Source organism: Molossus molossus, unplaced genomic scaffold, assembly GCF_014108415.1.
Source record: "Molossus molossus isolate mMolMol1 unplaced genomic scaffold, mMolMol1.p scaffold_m16_p_11, whole genome shotgun sequence".
NCBI lineage: Eukaryota > Metazoa > Chordata > Mammalia > Chiroptera > Molossidae > Molossus > Molossus molossus.
The window spans coordinates 27,918,978-27,938,471 of record NW_023425346.1 but is presented as its reverse complement, the minus strand read 5'-3'; the positions used below and the strand labels follow the sequence as shown (position 1 = coordinate 27,938,471).

Below are 19,494 nucleotides of genomic sequence, written 5' to 3'. Positions count from 1 at the left end.
AGGTGAAGTGAGTGGGAAGGGAAATGAGCACAATCTACCTATTGCATGCCAAGTCTACTTCAATAAAAAATTAAAATAAAAGTGTCTACCTATATGCTATTATGATGGCACAGGCTATAAACCATTGACATAGGCAGAGTGATTGTTTGGTATTCTGGAAGGAGGAATATAAAAGCACTTCCACTAACTACAGAAAATTAAATGTGAAAAAAAAAAGAAGAAAAGACTGATGGCAGTTTGAGTGTAGTGTATTTGTTTTTCGCTTTCCTAATATACTGTGCCAAGTTTTGTACTCTTTCTGTTTCCAATTTTGCTTTCGGTGAAGGTTTCTCGAATCTCAGCAATCCCACACATAAACATTTATCGTTATATCCATTAAGTCTTAAGGTTTTAGATTTTCAACTATGAGGGAGAACTCAGCCAAAGATGCTTGAAAGATAAATACGTTTAATTAGGGGCAGAGGATGATCATTAAAGGAAGTCTGACTGCTGCAGAAGTCATTAACAATCTTAAATGAAATTTTTATTTTTATGATAGCCATTTACATGTATAATAAGAGCCAATGATTCTTGGGAGCAGTGTGACAGAAACAGAGTGTGGCGAGAACTCATGTAAGACATACTATTTAAATGAGCTGGTGTTAGCTATTCATATTTGTTAATGAACTAGATATGCAGGGCTATAAGAATGAATGTTCTGATGCTTTAAATTTTAATATCTAGAAATCAAGGGTAAGGACCAATTACTAGAATTTCCACTCTTAAAGGAATAATTAATAACGATGTAACAAATGTACCGCTCCAAACTTCTTTAAAAAAAAAAGTTTAATTTAAAAAAATTAAGATCAATAATTGAAAAACAGCCAAAACACCAATGTCAAGCTGTAGTAGTTTGTGATCACGGGAGCTTTTTGTTTTGGTCATGGATCATAATTCTAAATGTTTTAATATATAATAATCCATATGAATGCATTACAAACCCTGTTATCACCTGTAGTTAATGGTGCCTGTGATACAAATGAACAGGCTGATCTTTGCTCTTACCTTTATGGTAAATAAACTAGCATTCTGGAGTCACAATAATTAAATCAAATGTAAATCCCTAATCTCATTTGGCTATTTGGACCAAGAAAGTTACCCGGCTATTACCTGTCTAGTTCTAATGATTAGTCGTGATTTATTGTTCTTTTTTTTTATTGTTTCCAAAAGTGGTGCCTTGATGTCTAATGAAAAGAAATTGGTCTTAAAAAGCTACTCATTGTTTATCCTGACTCTCAGATAACACATTTTTCTTCTGATAAAATATTTTTCTTATTTATTGTTCAAAACACACAATATAGACAATAATTCTAAATCTGGTGCTGTTTTATTTAGTAGTGTTTTATCCCTGGTGCCTGGCTGTCTACCATCATACCTCAGCACATAGCTTTACTGTGAGATAAGCCCCTCTCCTGTGCTCTCTCCCTCGCTTTCTGCAGTGTGTCTGCAGGATGCAGGTTTTGAACTGAAGAGCGCAGTGGAGTTCTTACTGTGCCTTTCCGGTCCCAGCACAATCAGAGTTTTGTGTTTAGAATTGTCCTTGACATTCTTTTGTCCCACAATGGGGTGGACACAGTGTGCTGGAAACCATGACATCATTATCATTGACACAGACTTAAATAAATCACCTGCATCTTGGCTTCTTTCTGCTTATTCAAGGATTCTTCGTCTTAAGGAAGAAAGTGCTCTTTATTTTTACAAACCTTCATCCCAAGGGTGACTGGAAAATGCAAACTTTTACAAGTGTTTTAAAAATAAATATACTATGTGGTTTCAGATGCAGTGTGCTGAGTCAGAGGTGTCTTGGAAAATGTTTAAGGTTAGGCGTGAGGCGAAAGACAGCCAGGACTGCCATGAATTCAGAGAGATTCCCGACCTCGGTATTATTATGTCCTTCTGAATGAGGTTCACGTGAAACTTAATTAAATAGGCAGATACATAGTATTTCAGATACATACCTGGAAAGGCTTAGTGTTTCATTTTGGTAAATTGAGCTTGCTGTTAAAAAAAAAAAAAGTTAATGCTCAGTAAATCAAAGCAAAGCACATAGGTAAAAAGCAATGCCATTTCGGTTGGTAAAAGAGGTTATAGCTAAAGTTACTACAGAATCCAGTACACACAGAGTGCCGACTACACATTTGTATACCCAGCATTTAATAATTTGGGAAGCAACCACCTATTGTAACTTCTCTTTACCTTTTCATAAGAAAATGACAATGAGGAAGGAAGTACAGCAGAAATCTTGAACATTACCACTATTATGCAAAAAAAAAAAAAAAAGTGCTGTTAACTGTTTTCCCCTCAGTGACTTGATCTCTCAGATGGAAAACTTATGATACTTCTGACTCTTAGCTACCAGAAATCACATGAGATGAACGAGGAAGAAAGACACAAAAGCTATATTTATATCTAGTACTGAACTTCTCAGAAATACCTTAATTTAATTCCTTGCAGAGACTGATAAAAATATCAGATGCGGGAGCCTTTCAACCGATCAATTATTACAATTGACAATACAATATTGCTATATATTGAACTTCTAAATGTTTTATGCAAAATGGCTCTGTGAAAATAATCCTTAAATAAGAGAGAAGTCCAGGACCAGGGATAAATGTAAAGTGGTTGTACAGTTTAAACAAATACCATTCAGATTTTCTGACTGATCATATGTTCAGTAGCATTAAATTAGCATCTATTTATTTTACCTTATGAAGCCCATGATTTTTCAGCTTTGAAACCAGAAACAGAAAAGGTGCAGGATACTACTTGCAAAACAGATATTTTAATTTTGCTGTAACATTTGCTAGAACTTGTTCTATTATCAAATCATTGTGACTCAATTGGGATGAGCAAAGAGTGATTAGGATAAATTTGGGAATTCAGAAACCTGTTTATGAAGTTTGTCTTGTTTTGAGTAAGATGATTACCTCAGGGAGATATTTATACCAGATCATTTTTGGTTCTCATTCATATTGTTGTAAAAATACAAGTTTTAAAAGTTCATGTTTCATTTACGTGTTTGGGGGATTTTGAACTGTCCGCTGGCCTTCTCTGCCCTTTCACACAAGCTACGATCTGCTAGGCAGAAAACTCCACGGTCCTCCTGCTTTGCACTTTCTTCCTATTTTAAAATATTGCAATTCTAGAAAATGGCCTTTGATCGCTTGTGAGTCTTCAACTTAACGTTGCATATTTCCATCTTCATCGGAACATTGAGCTGTTGTTATAACTGTACAGTTTTCCTCAGAAAATGCCTCTGATCATCTGCTGGGGCATAAATGAGGAAGGAGCTCGCTGTGGAGTGGGAAGGAAGGGGTAAGGAAGGCGTGTTTTGGAAAGTTATATAAAACAGCGAAACAGGTGTTTTCAATACCTCTGGGATGCTTGTCTTATAAACTGGGCATTTCAAGTTTTGACATGTAGAATTAGATTTTTTTTTTTTTAAGTATGCATGCCTAGGTTAGTGCCATTTAAAGGGCGACAAGTAAAATAAAATAAGACCTTCTGACTTGCCACCAATCATCCAGGGTTACTAGAGGCCTAGCAGCTAGCGTACCTCTTTGTAAGTACAAATACCGGTTGCTTTTGACTCTTATTGAAAAAATAATATCTTTCTCCCTGTTTGTCACTAGAACTGCCACCAGAAGAAAAGCCCTTCATTTGCCCCAAATAAGCACCTCTGTTTCTCACAGCTTGCAGTAATGCTTAAAGTAAATAAGTTCTTGTGCAGCTAGCACTATTGGATTCATTCAATTGCCTGAACAAAGCTATTGTTTAGAGGTTTACAACAAGCCTTTTCTCTGTTTCCTTTCAAAGAATCTTCCTTGTTCCTGTGGTTGGCATGCTTAGTATAGTAAGCCCTTTTACAATTTTCAAATGCTAAAGATAATTTTCCCTTACAGAAGAAATGAAGGAAGACTATGACACTATGGGGCCAGAAGCCACGATCCAGACCACAATTAACAATGGTACAGGTAAGTTAAGTTGACTGCGCGAAGACCACATTTGTCCTGTGTCACGTGGATTTAGTGAGTCCAGGAGAGAAACACTGACCCTTCCATTTGCATCTCCACGACTTCACAATTAAGTCAAATGTTACAAGTCTCTTGTTTTGTTGTAAGAGATCTCTCTATATTTTGGTATTTTAGTCAGCAAATATATCATAAACCCCTAATTTGCCTGTAAACACTGAGAAAAATGAGCTGGATGAATAAATCCTTTCAAAGCATGGGTTTGGCAAATTTCTATAAATAACTTTTATTTTAAGTGGTTGCACAAATAATTTTAAAATCAGAATATAATAGGCCTCTTCTAGCCACCACTTGATATTAGTCATTCAGAATTCAAATGATATGCTGTAATTTTATTTATAAAATGTTTTTTTTTCAGAAGGATAAACCAAATTTTCATGAACATTTCCTCAGACAAATTGATGAGTTCCTTTTTGTGCTTTCTTTACCTTTAATGCTCAATAACTTCTAACCCTTCTAAATAATATTTTCTAAGCAAAAGTTTTATAAAGGAAAACTGACAATTTTACTTCTTTTTAGTGAAGCTAAAAAACAAAAAATGCAGTAGGAAGGTGGCCAGTGGCCTTGGTTTTCCTCTGCTACTCCTGTAGAATGGGACTTGGGACCAATTGTGAAAGTTCATGTTCTGTCCCCAAACAGTGGCTTCTCTCACATGGTCACACCACCATGCAAATGTACGTGGACTTACGTATTTATCTCTCTTTTCCTAAATGAGGCTATGATTTTTGGTGTTTCAAACAACCCTTCACACTACCATTGCAAATATGAGCATAGTGCCCAGTATAAGGTTATCTTCTAAAACAAAACCAAAAAATCATATAACTACTTCCACTCAACTCACCAATGGGAAAAAAGTTAGTTTCATGAAGTTTTTGAAATGTGAATAATTAAGATGATATTCATATCTCTCTTATGCAAATACACATCATAATAAACTCATGCTGTGCTTCTATTTGGAATGCTCTTATTAATAACTTACAAGAAACTAATTCAGTTTCTTGGGTGTAAAATAAGAAAAATAGTGAAAATCTAGTTACAAAAAAATAAAACTGCCCAATATGGGATTTCAGAAAAAGTATAAAATTAGGAACCAACAATCCTAATTTTTAGGTACAGCTCTGGCAATAACTTGATTGTAACCTCGGGCAAGCCAATTACCCTCTTTGGAATTCACTTTCTACACCTGAAAAATGAATGGAGTGAACTAGTTGCTTCTTAAGAGTGTTTCTAGTTTTAATAGTCTCTGTTGCAGGAGTACCCTCACCATGTAAAACAGAAACATGACAAAATAACTTTATATAAAAACATAATAAATACCATAAATTAGACACTTTCTATAATGTCCCAAACTCATGAGATCAAAAATGGCCTCGTGTTCCTTTTAAAAATAAAGATTACATTTCAACTTCAAGCATAAATAAATACTAATTTCATTAACTTTATAGGCATTTAAAGTGTCACAAAAGTAAATTTATCCCACCAAGTGACAATTTACTAGCTGTTTTACACACTTGAAGTTTAAAAGGAAGTTAATAAAAAATTTTTTCTATTCAGAAGGTTTAAAAATCAATTTTGAATGTTTTTTTACATAGCTTTAAGATTCCTTTTTCTCCTACTGCTTACTACTCTTAGTTTATATGTATTCAATTGATGAATAACTCAGCAAGTACTCACTGAGTGTCTTCTGTACAGTCACTGCTGTGTGTATGTGGTCAGAGATGGGTCAGGCAGTCCGAGGCATAGTTATTATTTAATGTGGAAGATGAGACTAACACTCAAGAGATAATAATGAACAGTCAGTGAAAATATTTGATAAATATGCAACAAATGGCAGGAACCATAATTATTTTGAATCACAGAAGTGGGGGAGAGCCTATAGTGTTAATATTTAGAAAAGGTTTCACGATGGTGGTGAAATTTGAACTACGTCCATTTTTCATAGTCAAAGAAGAGTGAGGAAGGGCTTTCTAGCAAAGGAGGAGTATGTTAACCAACAAGGGAAACTGTCATATTTATTCAGAGAATACTAAAAGCATTTGGCTGGGTCCTAGGAGGCAGTTCATAGGAAATGACGTGGACGTTTAAGTTGAAGCCATCTGATGGAAAATACAAAGCAACAAACATAAGTTTGGGTCCTGTTACACTGCCATGATTTCTTTGGGGGAAAACCGGGCTTTGAAAGACTAACTAGAAGTCATTATAGTTATTCGGGTGTGAAGTGATAAAAGCTTGTTCTAGGGTAGTGACAATGGTGAAATTAGCAACATAACTTTTTAGCAACCAGTTGATTCTTCTCTTCGTGATGGAGTCAAAGTAGTTTCAAGACTACACCTTTGTGTGTTTAGAATATGGCAATACTTGCTATTTCTAGATAAAGAGAAGAAAGATTCTGGGAGAAGAATCTTTTCTGGGAGAAGGCCTTGATCTGGTCTTTAGACACAAATATTTTCATATAAAAGTTTGTCAGATATATATGAGAACATGAGAATGTCCATTGGAAATGAGGAATTGAAACCCAGGAAGTCAGGGCTCACTGTAGACATTTGAGAGTCATGCAAATATATTCAGATAGTATTTAGTATTTTGGGACTATGAGACTTACAATTGAGAGTGTGTTTATTGAAACAAGTAGAGAGCTGTGTCGAGGGCACCTGGTGGGTAGAAAGAAGAGTCAAATTCATTGAAGGAAAAAGATTGTAAGAGAGAAAAAAATATTTATCATTCAGAAAGCAAAGAAAGAAAGTTTCAAAAAAGAGAGAATGGTCAATTCAACCAAAAGTAAATACATTGAACTTGGTAATGAGGAATTTACTGTTGATCATCAGTTTATAACTCAGCCCTGTTAGAGAATAAATACATCTCTCTTCCCAACCGTAAGCTTACTGCTTCTTTGCTCTAGCATCTTTTTAGATGCTAAATACATGTGGAATTGACATAAGACATCTTGTCTGGTTGAAATTACTTATTAATGGACCATATCTTCACTTCACCCAAGTCCTCTGACGAAGATCCAGCTGACCTTCTCTAGCCATCCCAATTTAAATAATATCTTCCTCCAGTGAACTCTTATAGAACCAATCAGCTCAACTTTCCATAGATGCTGTTAATTAATGTGTTGTTTTTTCCAAATCTGATTGAAAACTCTGAAGGCATGGATTGTTTCTTAGGCTACCACATTGTCTATAAGTGTGCTTTAAAATTAATAGGCTATCAATAAATGTTTTTATTAATGAATGAATATGGAATTGTTTAATGTCAGATTCCATTTTTCTTTTCTAATCAAAGCAGAACCAACAGACGTTGAAGTAGATACATTTTTTAAAAGTTAGGCAGATTTTTTTGATAAAAGCTGTTGTTATTAACTGGGATAACTTGTAGAGGGAAGTCAAGGAAAATGTCTCTAATATTTCTCTGAATACTCAACACACCAATTTTGTTCCTAACTAAAAGTAAGGAAAGACCTCTGAAGTTCTTCTTCAATTTTAAAAATCTATTAAATAGTAAAGTTTAACTTTATATAAATAAAGTAGTCCTTTAGAATCTAAAAGCATCTCTTTATAATATATTCTGCTGAGTTTAAATCTGTAAGAAGTAGTGGGAAGGTTTAGTTGAACTGAATCACAGAATTCTAAAATTAAAAGTTACACTCCTAAACAATCCCTTAACTACAGTTTGGTAGTTGAGGAAACTGTAATAAAAAAACAAACAAAAAACACAAAGTTAACAGGTGGAAGATTTGGGAACAAAATATAAATCACCTGACATATCCCTGACTCCATTTCATACTCAACCTTGCGTGGTTCTCCATTGCTTTCAGAGTGAGTGGGCTTTTGAACTGAGTCGGCTCCCTCCATGATCTAACCCAATCTTGTCTTTTATACTACTTCCCAGAATATGCCCCAGCTCTGAGACTGTTCACCCTTTATACTCCTTTGGCTTTGCTCATGGTTTTCCTTCAACCTAGGAAGCCACGCCTTCTTTCTTACCTGAGAGCACCATACACATTCTTAAAGGCCATCTGCACCAGGAAGCCACCTGCAGTCTCCAACGCAGGATTAACTACGCATTCCCTTGAGGGTCTTCTCTTAGGATTGATTTCATTCTCCCTCATTATTACACTTAGTCACCTGCTGGTATGTTTCTCCCCACTAGATTGTAAGCTATTTGAGGGCAAGAATGGTATGGGGTTTGGGTCACTTTACTACAATCAATCCTGGAATAGTCTAGGTCAGAAAGAGTTTTTGAAGAAATGAGGGAGCGAAGGAGAGACAAACACTGCCTTTCCTTCCATCTTTTCAGGCTGACATAATTTGACACCTGGCCTGAAATAACTGACCAGACATTTTTATCTCCCATTATCTTCCAAACAAGAAAGACTCAGTTATATTTGAGTGCTCTCTAGCCTTCATGTCCTCCTTTATTTCTCAGTTCACAGTCTTCCAGTAGTTCTTTCTCATTGTCTAAATTCCCTTCTCAGTATCCTTAATCGCCCCTTAGTACCTATAAGGCAAAATCCATATTCTTCTCTGGTTCCAAGTGCCATCCATTTCATACCAACAATGTTTGGTTCTTATAAAGAATCCCATTTAGGCCAACCTGAATCTCTGCCCATGCTGTTCCTTGTTCTCCCTCCCTTTTCCTCCAGTCATCCAAATTCTCTCCACCCTTTTGTTCTTCGGGGCCAACTCACACCCCTTTTCCTTAATGTGGTCATCCTTGAACACCCAAACCACACCAATGTCTTCCTTCTCTGCAACCCCACAACCCTCGGGTGCACATGACTAATTTTAGCATGCTGAATTGTCCCTCTTTATCTTATTTGCACCTATTTACCTAGTCAGGCAACCAATTCTTTTCAGCTGTAAAATGGAAGCACATTATCATGATATCTACCTCAAAGGATTGTTGAAGTAATTAAGTGCATAATGTATATATTTGCCTTGATAAGTGACCCCAAAAATATTTGCTTTAGGAAAAAGACTATTCCTTGTTTCCCTCAAAGTACCCAGTATACCAGTGATTGCACGTGGTACACATTGTGACTAGTAAAATGAAAGAAAGAAAGAATGACTGAAAGAATTAATGAATGAAAGAATGCACAAACAAGTAATTGGTGGAAAAGAAATAGACTCTGAAAAGGAAGCCCCAGTAGGGGGAAATATTCCCTGTGGAGGGGATTAAGTTCAGCATCTTCAGAGTGAAACCAGGATTTAAGTTCCTGAAATCAGCCTGTTAAAGGTAAAGAACGACATCTTAGGCTAGGGTATCACTGCTTTTCCACAACAAAGTTAGATTAGCAGCATAGCAAAATTGAATTATAACAACATAAAGCGTTGCAAGCTCTGATTTATATTAATAACTTTTCATGTTGCACTTAACATTCCTACAATTGTTTTAAAAATGAAATTAAATTCTATGTTTTAACATATAAGACAAAGAATACATTTTTACGAAGAACCTTATATCTTCCAGAAGTTAACCAGATTCAAACTCAGAATGAAATTATTACATAGAAGTGTTAAAAGCGTGTGAAAAAACTATTCTCCAAGAAGATTAGAGAAATGGAAAAATTTAGGAGCATTATAAACATGAGTTTGCCTAAGAGCTATTAGTAACAAGGATCTATCTTAGGTACATGGTGATCATTAGCATTAATGCGGTTCCACGTGCATATCAAGACCCAAATAGGCCCCTGTTGCTTCCTCTTTGAAAGTGTGAAAGTTATATTTACTCAGGCAATCTACTACTCTAGTTATAAAGGGCTATTAATAACCACCTATGTCTTTGCTTCCTTTACTGGGAAAAGAAAAGCACCTTGCATCTAGAAACTGGGCAAAGCCAATTTAGGTCTTAGTTCTTAATCTTACATAACACAAGCAAATTATTGTCTAAGAAGTAACTACATATCTTGACTCTAGATATAGTCATTAAACATGTTTCCAATATTTTAAGAATAATACATAACTGCATTTACATATGAAAGGCAAATGTTGTTTTGGGGTGTTCCAGATTTTAGAGTCAGATAAACTAAATTTGAATTTTGTCTCTACCATTTACCAGATGCATGAACTTGAATATATAATAAGCCTTCATTTCTACATCACTAAAGTGGAAATAATGATTCCCTGTGTACAAAGTCTCCCTGTAGGAGTTAAGTGGTATAGCATTTTTAAAATACTTAGTACAAAGCCTAACATATACTAGATGCTCACCTGTTTTTTTTGTTTTTGCCTGTTTGTTTGCATGTGTAAGTAAGATTTTAACTACTTTATTCATTAAGAAATACTGCCAAGGCATCCTGATCTGCTTTCTCCCCTCACACTTGTTTCTCACTGACTCCTTCTCTAGAAAACAAAAATACAATATTTAACAAATTTTTAATGGGAGGACTAATCAGTCGATTTTAAGAGCCTTTGCCAATTACATTCCTTTAACATCTTGATAAACTACCCAGACCAGTGTTAGGACAACTTCCTCTTCACTGTTCTCACAGTACATTTGAGGTGCATATATGAAGACTAAGAAGGAATAGCTTAGTTTTCTATCTAACTTCATCTTTAGCATCCTTTCTTTCTTTTCTTTTTTTTTTTTAATCCTCACCAGAGGACATTTTTCAACATTTTGTTGAGATAGAGTGGGAGGAAGAGAGAGAGAGAGAAACATCGACGTGAAAGGGACACATCGAGTGCCTGCCACCCACACAACCCAACCAGGGCCGGGGACAAACTGCAACCGAGGTACATGCCCTTAGCGGGAACCGAACCCGGGTCTCTCCAGACCACAGGCCGATGATCTAACCGCTGAGCCAAACCGGCCAGGGCTTTAGCATCCTTTCTTAAAGGTAGACAAGAACTTGGTAGTATTTATAATGTCTGTGTATAATGACAATGAAAGCTGTCAGGGATTTTTCCTTTACTTGGTCACTGACCAGCATCAGGAATCATATCTTTTCTTCTTCCTGTCCCAGATAACAATCAAATAAACAAACAATAAAATGTCTGTCACTTGTTGATAACCACTAAGATATGTACATTCACTCTTTTCAGTTAGAGTATTTGTTTTGTGCAGAATTCGAACTAAGGCTTGAGAAAGAAACTTGAAGGAAATAAAAAATCTTCTTCCAGTCCTTAAGGAATGAAAAATGTTATGGTGTCAGTAGAAAAAACAAAAATCATAATGACAGAAAGGCAAAATTTACAAATAAATATTAGTAACCTCATCAGCTATTCAGATCAATAGTCACTTAGGGAGACCCTACTAGGTGCAAGGCATTTGGTTAGGCATCATGAAAGATACAGTGAATAATCACTTTCATTAAGAAGTTACATTCAATTGGGTGAATGAAACAATGATAGATGAGTAAGAAATGTGTGTAAAATGTTTAACACAATGTTAGACATAATAAATGTTCCATCATTGCTAGCCATTATTATTATTATTATTCATTATAATAATGCATGGATTAAGATGTTTTATTTGAGACACAACAAGCTACGTAGGTTCAAGTGAAAGTATCTGCATTGCAGAAGGCTTCTGACAGTAGAGTATCAAATATTGGAGACATGAAAACGGAAGGTTGTAAATTGTAGGGAAGGTTCTCTTCAGGACGAAGGCTTGCTGACCATGCCTTTGTGCAAAAGAGAGAAAGGGTGAAAATGTATGACTGGGTGAAAGACGGAGTTGTGAGGGTACAGCTGGTAGCCTTGGCTATGGCAGAGACACGTGTTTAGCAATAAGATTAGAAAAGAAGAAAGAATGATGGTACTGAGCTTTTCATTGAATTTAAGAGGGTGTGGGGATCCACATGATATGGGTTGCATTGTTTGAAGTAAATAGGAAAAGAGTTCAGCAGTGGACAGTAAGGGAATGAGAGAAGGGTTGGAATCTTGAGGAGTGAAAATGTAGAGTAGTTGCTGTGGACAATGTATGGAGATTCATTTATCATCATAAAAGAATATTCTATTTTGATAACAGACTGAAATAAGTCAATACAGTTATTAAAGTTTCTTCAGACATTTTGGATGTTCAAGAAGCAGGGAAAATGAGCTAGATTTTTATTTGGCAAGGGAAAAATGCAAGAATAAAAGACAGGGATGGAAGCGATTTCAGGCTCCAAGGTGAACTTAGGCAAGGTAGAATCAGAATGGATGAAACAGACTGGTGGGCTTGTCAGGGCCTGATTATCACAGTGAAGTACCTGTTTCAGGTGAATGAGGAATGCCACGAGGGGGAAGGACAGAAAGTTGAACTCAGAGATTGAAATTTCCAAGTTCTGGTTCATAGAGACGGAATTGTCCCAGGGTTAGTCCAGTACCAAGGTGTGGCCATCCATTTTGCTGGACTAGAGAAAGTCAAAGCACTATAAAGCCAGGATTCCCACAGACTGTCTTTTGAGTAATCAAGTTTCCCAGAATGAACCAGCAAGGCAGCTTGGGGTAAATATCATAATAGGACAAGTGTCATTTTACTTGAGCAATATAGGTAGTGTTAGAAGACATAATGGAGAAAATGGATGGTGATTTTTTTTTTTTCCTCACCCGAGGACATTTTTCCATTTTTTGTACAGACAGAGTGGGAGGGAGAGAGAGGAAGAGAGAGAGAGGGAAACATCGATGTGAAAGGGACACATCGAGTGGCTGCCACCCGCACGACCAACCAGGGCCGGGGACAAACTGCAACCAAGGTACATGCCCTTAGCGGGAACCGAACCCGGGTCTCTCCGGACCGCAGGCGGACGCTCTAACCGCTGAGCCAAACCGGCCAGGGCTGTTTTTTAAACTTCAAAAATACAATTACAGATTGGAAGCTTTTTGAGGGTAGAGGTTAAGTGTGTTCTCCATATTTCCTCTCAGTAGGCACAGTTTTTATAGACGGTGGTGGTTGATAAAACAGGTTATTGGCTGAATGAATGAATAAATGGATAAACAAATAGATGATGAACAAATTAATAAAATTGGAGCCCTGGTTTGAAAGGGTAATGTGGATTTTAAGACTATGTTGACCCATCCTCTTTGCTCTGTGTTAAGACAGATGGAAGCTGAGTGGCTGTGTGTGTGTGGGGGGCGGGGGGGGCGTGAGGGATGGGAAATCATCAAGGGACGACATTTAATTGGAAGAAGTGAACGCATAGGGAGGATATCATTAAGCATGTGGGGGAACAAACAACTAATATGCAATATGAGAAGACAAAATGAACTGTGAATAAAGTCTCTAGTCCTAAGTTAAACTTGAGACATTTCTTATATACTATACCAATAAGAGTTCATAAAACCTCACCCTTGCAGGGTGCTTCATAAAGTTATTCTGTATTGAATGCCCTTAGAAACATGATTAAAAGTAAAAAATATTCAAATTAGGAAAAGGCAACTCTTAAATACTAAATGGAGATTTTAAATAAGCATCTCAAATGGAGAATTTGAAGAACTTTTATGATGTTTTTATTTTGCCCCAATAGACTTAGATATGGATTACCCAGTTAAAAAACAAAAATAAGCATAGGATTCAGAAAAGCAGGAACATGAAAGAAAAAATATATTAATTTAATATTTTTTTTACATTAAAGTTGACATTTACACGACTTTCTCCACACTATTTTATGGTGTTCTAATGTTGTTTAGAACTATTTATAATGTCCTAGTGAACTTTTCAGCATCTAGAACCTATTCAGATCATAACCAATCAGTTAGGCATGATGAGAAATCAAAAAACTGGGGTTCTCTCATTCTCTCTCTCACAATGAGTCATTATGATATAGTTGAAAAGTAGTGGGTTAGGAGTCAGAAAAAATGGATTCTCCATCCACACTTCCAGAAATTGTCACTTTGCATGAATCCTAGACCTCACTGTACCTCAGTTGTATCATCTACTAAATGAGAAAATTAGATTTGACATTTTGGACTCTTTCCTCCTCATGACATTTTTCTGACAAACATGAACAAAGAGAAAAAAAAAAGTGAGAGCTGCGATAGTTGTTGTGGGAGGGGGACGTTCTCGGACTTCCTGCCTCGTGATCTTAACCCAGGACTTCACAGTCACACAGGGCCCTGAGCTCGAAGGGCCTCACCCTTGGTTCAGTGCTTTGCTGCTGACATTTTGCACTGGGCCCCACAAATCATGCAGCCAGTCCTGCTTGTACCTCACAGAATGCACTGGGATGACAGCAGAGCATCAGCCAGGATGGGCAAGGGTGGGATCAGGATCTGATCACATAAGTTCCACATAGAAACACCAGCTCTGCCCAGGGTTACGGTGTCCTTCTGGGTGTCTCCAGAATGACTGAGTCCCAGGGAAAGATCTAGACGTAGATTGAAAATCTTGCTTGAACAAGAAGCATCCTGAGACAAGGTACAGCTCTCCTAAATTGGTATTAGTGATGAGGTTAGCAGGCTAGCAAGCGGTTAAGCCTCCTTAGGGCACAAATTCTGAGTCCTGTCATTAACACAGAGAAAGTGGAGAAAAGAGTAAGAAATTTTCTGTTCCTTTATTATTTTGATGCTTTAAAAACTTGCACTCCCTCTTATTACTCTTACATGGAGATTAAATTAAAAACTTTTAATTAGCTAACTTTCTTATATGGCTAACAGAAGCCACACGTTTGATCATGAGATTTCTCGGCAAGGGTTGAGTGGATGTGTAGTGTTAATCAACTGTGCAAGATCAGTTTATTAGATAATTCAGTTAGTACCTAAACACTTACCAAGGAGCAGCATTACTCTAAAGCATGTCATTTTTCTTCTTTTGGATGGTATCTATCATATTTTTATATGATATAATAGTTTTATCATCCAGTGAGGTATGTCATGCAAACTATCATTTCAATTTTTGAGTTAATTCTATACATTGAGTTTTCAAAAATAAAGTTGAGAAAAGATAGGTTCCATGGATGGAAAAACAGAAGCGGCATGTGGCAGGTTAGACAGGAGGGTCGTTTCCAGGCTATAATCAGGGTGTACCAAGAGAGCCTGTCTCTTTCTGGCTAATGAAGGCTGTGGTTTTATTAGCTGTGTTTGCGATTAGAAGCAGCTATCTTCACAGTAAGACTTCCCACAAGAAAGAACTGATGGCCCAGCTTCAGAGTGTCTCCTTCATTCATTCAACAGATATTTAATAAGCAGTTTTCCTCGTGACATCTTCTGTGGTTTCCAGGAAGCTCCAAAATATATTTTCTAAATCTGTGGCTGTAGATCCTCCATCAGAAAGCTGTGTTTGTTTGTTTGTTTGTTTGTTTGTTTGTTTGTTTTTGTTTTTTTATCCTCACCCAAGGACATTTTAGCATTTATCTTCACATAGAGCAGGAGGGAGAGAGGGAGGAAGAGAGAGAGAAGCATCGATGGGAGAGAGACACATCGACTGGTTGCCACCCACACGACCACAACTGAGGTACATGCCCTTAGTGGGAACCGAACCCGGGACTCCCCTGGTCTGTGGGTCAGCGCTCTAACCACTGAGCCAAACCGGCCGGGCTATTTGAGTTTTTAATCGAAAAGAACACAGTGCATAAAAAAGCACGTTGATTAGGGTAATTAATTAGCTGAAATTATGGAATTCTGAAACTTCAAGGATACCCCCAAGAAGTGTGTACAGGCTCATTTTACAGATGAGGATACTAAGATTAAAAAATATAAATAGCTGAATCAATATGAGGATTCCAATGACCCAGAACCTGGTCTAATTAGTTACTGAGCATCAGCTGCGTGCTGGGCACTGTACAAGGACCTGGTAATACAACCTGAGTAAGACATGATCATGCCTCTATCAGCACACAGACATGCAAATGACAGGTTACATGACATGATAAGTTAAAAAACTGAGATATGCAGATGATATTCAGCAAATGCAGACTGAGGGTATGAACTCAGGTTGAAATAGTCAGGAAGGCTACCTGACATGAGAGTAACTTTGTGCTGTGTCCTGAAACCATGTTCCTGCATGTCTTACCCAGCCAGGTGAGGCCGAGAATTGAACTCCTAGAGCAGTGATTCTTAAATGGGGCCAGTGTCGGAATCCACTGAAGGGCTTGCTAGAACAGATTGCGATTTCATAGGTCTGGGTTGGATTCCAAGAGATTGCTTTTCGAACAGGTTCCCAGATAATACTGACACTTTGAGACCACACTTTGAAACCACTGCCCTAGAGAATTATTACATGTTGCCTATATGAAAAGCACCCCAAATTGCTGGGCAAAAACACCTTACTTTATAAAGCTCTCTAAAATATAATAAAATAGTCTAAGGGTCTTTTCGGTCATATACTAATTCCAAATTTTTAGATTCCATAGTAATGTGAAAGATAATACATATTATCTAACTTGAGATTTTTTTTTTTTTTTTTTAAAGGCATAGATTTTGTTTGGATACAGAGCAATCAAAATTGTCTCAGGTCAGGGTTAGTCGTCTTTCAGTCTTGGTATTCACAATCCCCTAATATAAACCTCACTTTAAAATTAGACTCTGTCCCTGTCAGGGCTACTTCCTGCTGTTTGGAGAGAGATCCTGCGAGTACGGATTCCCATCTCCCTGTTCCTTCTGCAACTCCCTCTCCTAAAGCTCTTCCACATGAGCCTCTCATTGGTACCTGCACATGTGTTCCCTGGAGAAAGCCCTGTTAGAACAGGCATGGAGAGACCAGCCCAGACGCTGTACAAATTCCTAAGAAGAGAAAACTTTGTCTTTCTTGATGAGCCTCCCCTGGCTTTACACACACCTCTGTAGCAGTGAGAGGCGGCTTGGGCTGCCCATGAAGCTGTGTAATGAGAAAAAGATCATCTTCTTCCCTCATGGTTGTTTTTAGATATCTGGTGCCAATATGTACATTGGAAGCCTTACTGCAGAAAGGCACACATGCATTTTTAATGATGCAATGCTAATATTCCATTCATTAGTCAACTTTAAGCAAAGTAGCCGTGAGAATGAATATACCTCAACAAATACTGAGGATGGGCTTCTTTAAAATATTCAGCACAAATGACTAAATTAAAAATAGTTTTCTTACCATCTAAAATGTTAATAAAGAGACAGTTTTTAAAAAAGATGATGAATACATTTACCTACATTTGTCATTGTTTCTTCTGGTCCCTTTGCCTGGATATATGAAGTGAATGACAGCCAGATTATATGATAAAAGCATAACTTCTACATTATACTCAGGAAGTATCCATATATATGTATAGACATAAAATCCCCTGCTATACATTTATGCATTTATATGTCTGTATATTGCAGAATCACAAACATTTTATTTATGTGTCTCTACATAAGAAAGTCACAGAAGTGGGAAAAAATATCAATCAAGATGATTGTGTCCTCGCCCCAACCACACTCTGGCACTAGTAGGCACTCAGTAAACAGTTATTAAACAAAGGGATGGATGAGTGATTCCACTCAGGTTTTTGCATATACTTGCTTCAGCTCTCCTAGCCTTCAAGATATTTTCCTTTCCAAAAGAATTATTTATTCATTTTGATGTTTATTAAAATGGCTTAGCATAATATTCAAATATATTTCTTCAAGTTTTAATGAAAATTAAAAATATACTGGGTACTAGACAAGTGATAATAGAGTACCTGTCTTCGTGCATGAACCCATACCTGTTACAAACACAGAAAATAAATGATGAGGCAATAAAAGTAAAGAGAGGGAAATGGGAAAGGAGAAGCATTAAGTATCAAGGCTTTATTATAATTTAACTACTTGTCAACACTAAGCAAAACTCACTTTTAAGAATCTTTGAGAAAGTATCTTAGAACAACTCAATTATGGGGGAAAGGGTGACTGATATGAAGACCAATATAACTTTTATTTAGGGTTTTGTTAACATTGCCTGTTTTTTTAGTCAGTAATTTTTAAGTCAATCCATAGTAATATTTACCATTATCTATTTAAAAAACATCTCTGACTAAACTAGACATAAAGGTATTTATGAAAGTATCATTAGTAAGCAATATTAGTAAAAGTGACTTTCATATTTATAAGAGATTTGAAGCTTTTTTGACTTGTAGGGACCTAGAAATTTACCCTAACAATAATAGAATACACATAGCTATGAGGAAACATTTTTAATTAATGAAATTCTTTTTTTAGATAAAGTTTACTTGACCTTAGGGAAGGTTGAGATATTTGCAAGACATTAGGGTAAATTTTAGGACTAAATGCAAAATCTCTGGAGAAGGTATGGGAAGAAATTACTTGAGGTTTCTTGTGAATTTTATTATGGTTTGATCATAAATACAATGCAAACATGCTTTGTCAGTGTGCTCAGAGGATTACCGAAAAGGGAAAAAAGGAAAAGAAGGTTGATTTTAGACTAGAAAAATGCAGTGGGGAATTCTATTACTTTTTAGCCAATTTTCTACCTCATTCCTATGTCCACTGTACAATATTACAAAATGTTTTCAAAAACCGAAAATGCAGCCCCGGTTTGGTTCAGCGGTTAGAGCGTCGGCCTGCAGTCCTGAGAGACCCGGGTTCGGTTCCCGCTGAGGGCATGTACTTCGGTTGCAGTTTGTCCCCGGCCCTGGTGGGTTGTGCGGGTGGCAGCCACTCGATGTGTTCCTTTCACATCGATGTTTCTCTCTCTCTCTCTGTTCCTCTCTCTCCCTCCCACTCTACCTGAACAAAAAATGGAAAAATATCCTCGGGTGAGGATTAAAACAAAAAAAAACAAAAAAAAACCCCGAAAATGCAAACTTCCAAATAGAATCAAAACTTCATTCTTCCAAACCATTTTGAAAATAACCAAAATGGAATCCCATCATTTGTTTTACGATAACAATTCGTGTGATTTGAGGCCTGAGAGACTGAAACACACGGGGCCTAAAGTTAGAAAGGGGACTGTCCTGGGTCACAGAGTCTGAGGAGGGTTGACGGCAGAACTCCTGGAAGAACAGAGGAGCAGCTTGACCTCAGAAGCAAATACAGCTAAGAATGTACTGTCTGAACCTGCCATTTGTCTCTCCTTTTCTCTGAATATTTGCTTCGTCCTCTCTCTTCATAAATCTTACTCTACATGGCATAGATCAGTTCCTTTGTTCTACATCTTACAGCTATTGTCACTGGCGGGGGGGTGGGGGTGGGGGATCCCTGATGCTCTCTTTGGAACAAAGTCCTAAAATCATAAGGAAGGGATTTACTCAACTCAATTAGATTTGTTGGCTGCCTCTAGAGCAACAAATAGTTTGGCCTGGAGAATGGAGAACTAAGATTAGTTCACTTCAGGTGTAGCTTAATTCACTGTGACTGGGGGAGCAGGATCCTGTAATAACATTACAGCTCCCTTGGGTATCATAAGGCTTGGCAACAGGATAGATCAGGGGCCATCCCCAGGCAAAGGATAATGTCGTGGTGTGGGGCAGGAAAACCATATGTTACTAGTACCCATAGCAACACCAGGCAAAGCCTACATTATATCCATGACAGTTATACCCAGT

At 37.1% G+C, this 19,494-nt stretch overlaps 1 protein-coding gene across 17 annotated transcripts in view; it reads left to right on the top strand.

The window, feature by feature from the left end:
• The window catches only part of ZEB2 (zinc finger E-box binding homeobox 2), a 130,984-nt gene that overhangs the window by 89,595 nt on the left and 21,895 nt on the right, over positions 1 to 19,494 (top strand). For all 17 annotated transcript variants that reach the window (XM_036253610.1, XM_036253605.1, XM_036253606.1 and 14 more), the window contains one exon: positions 3,942 to 4,013. In XM_036253610.1, the coding sequence (XP_036109503.1) occupies positions 3,942 to 4,013 (72 nt within the window). The remainder of the gene's footprint in view (positions 1 to 3,941; positions 4,014 to 19,494) is intronic.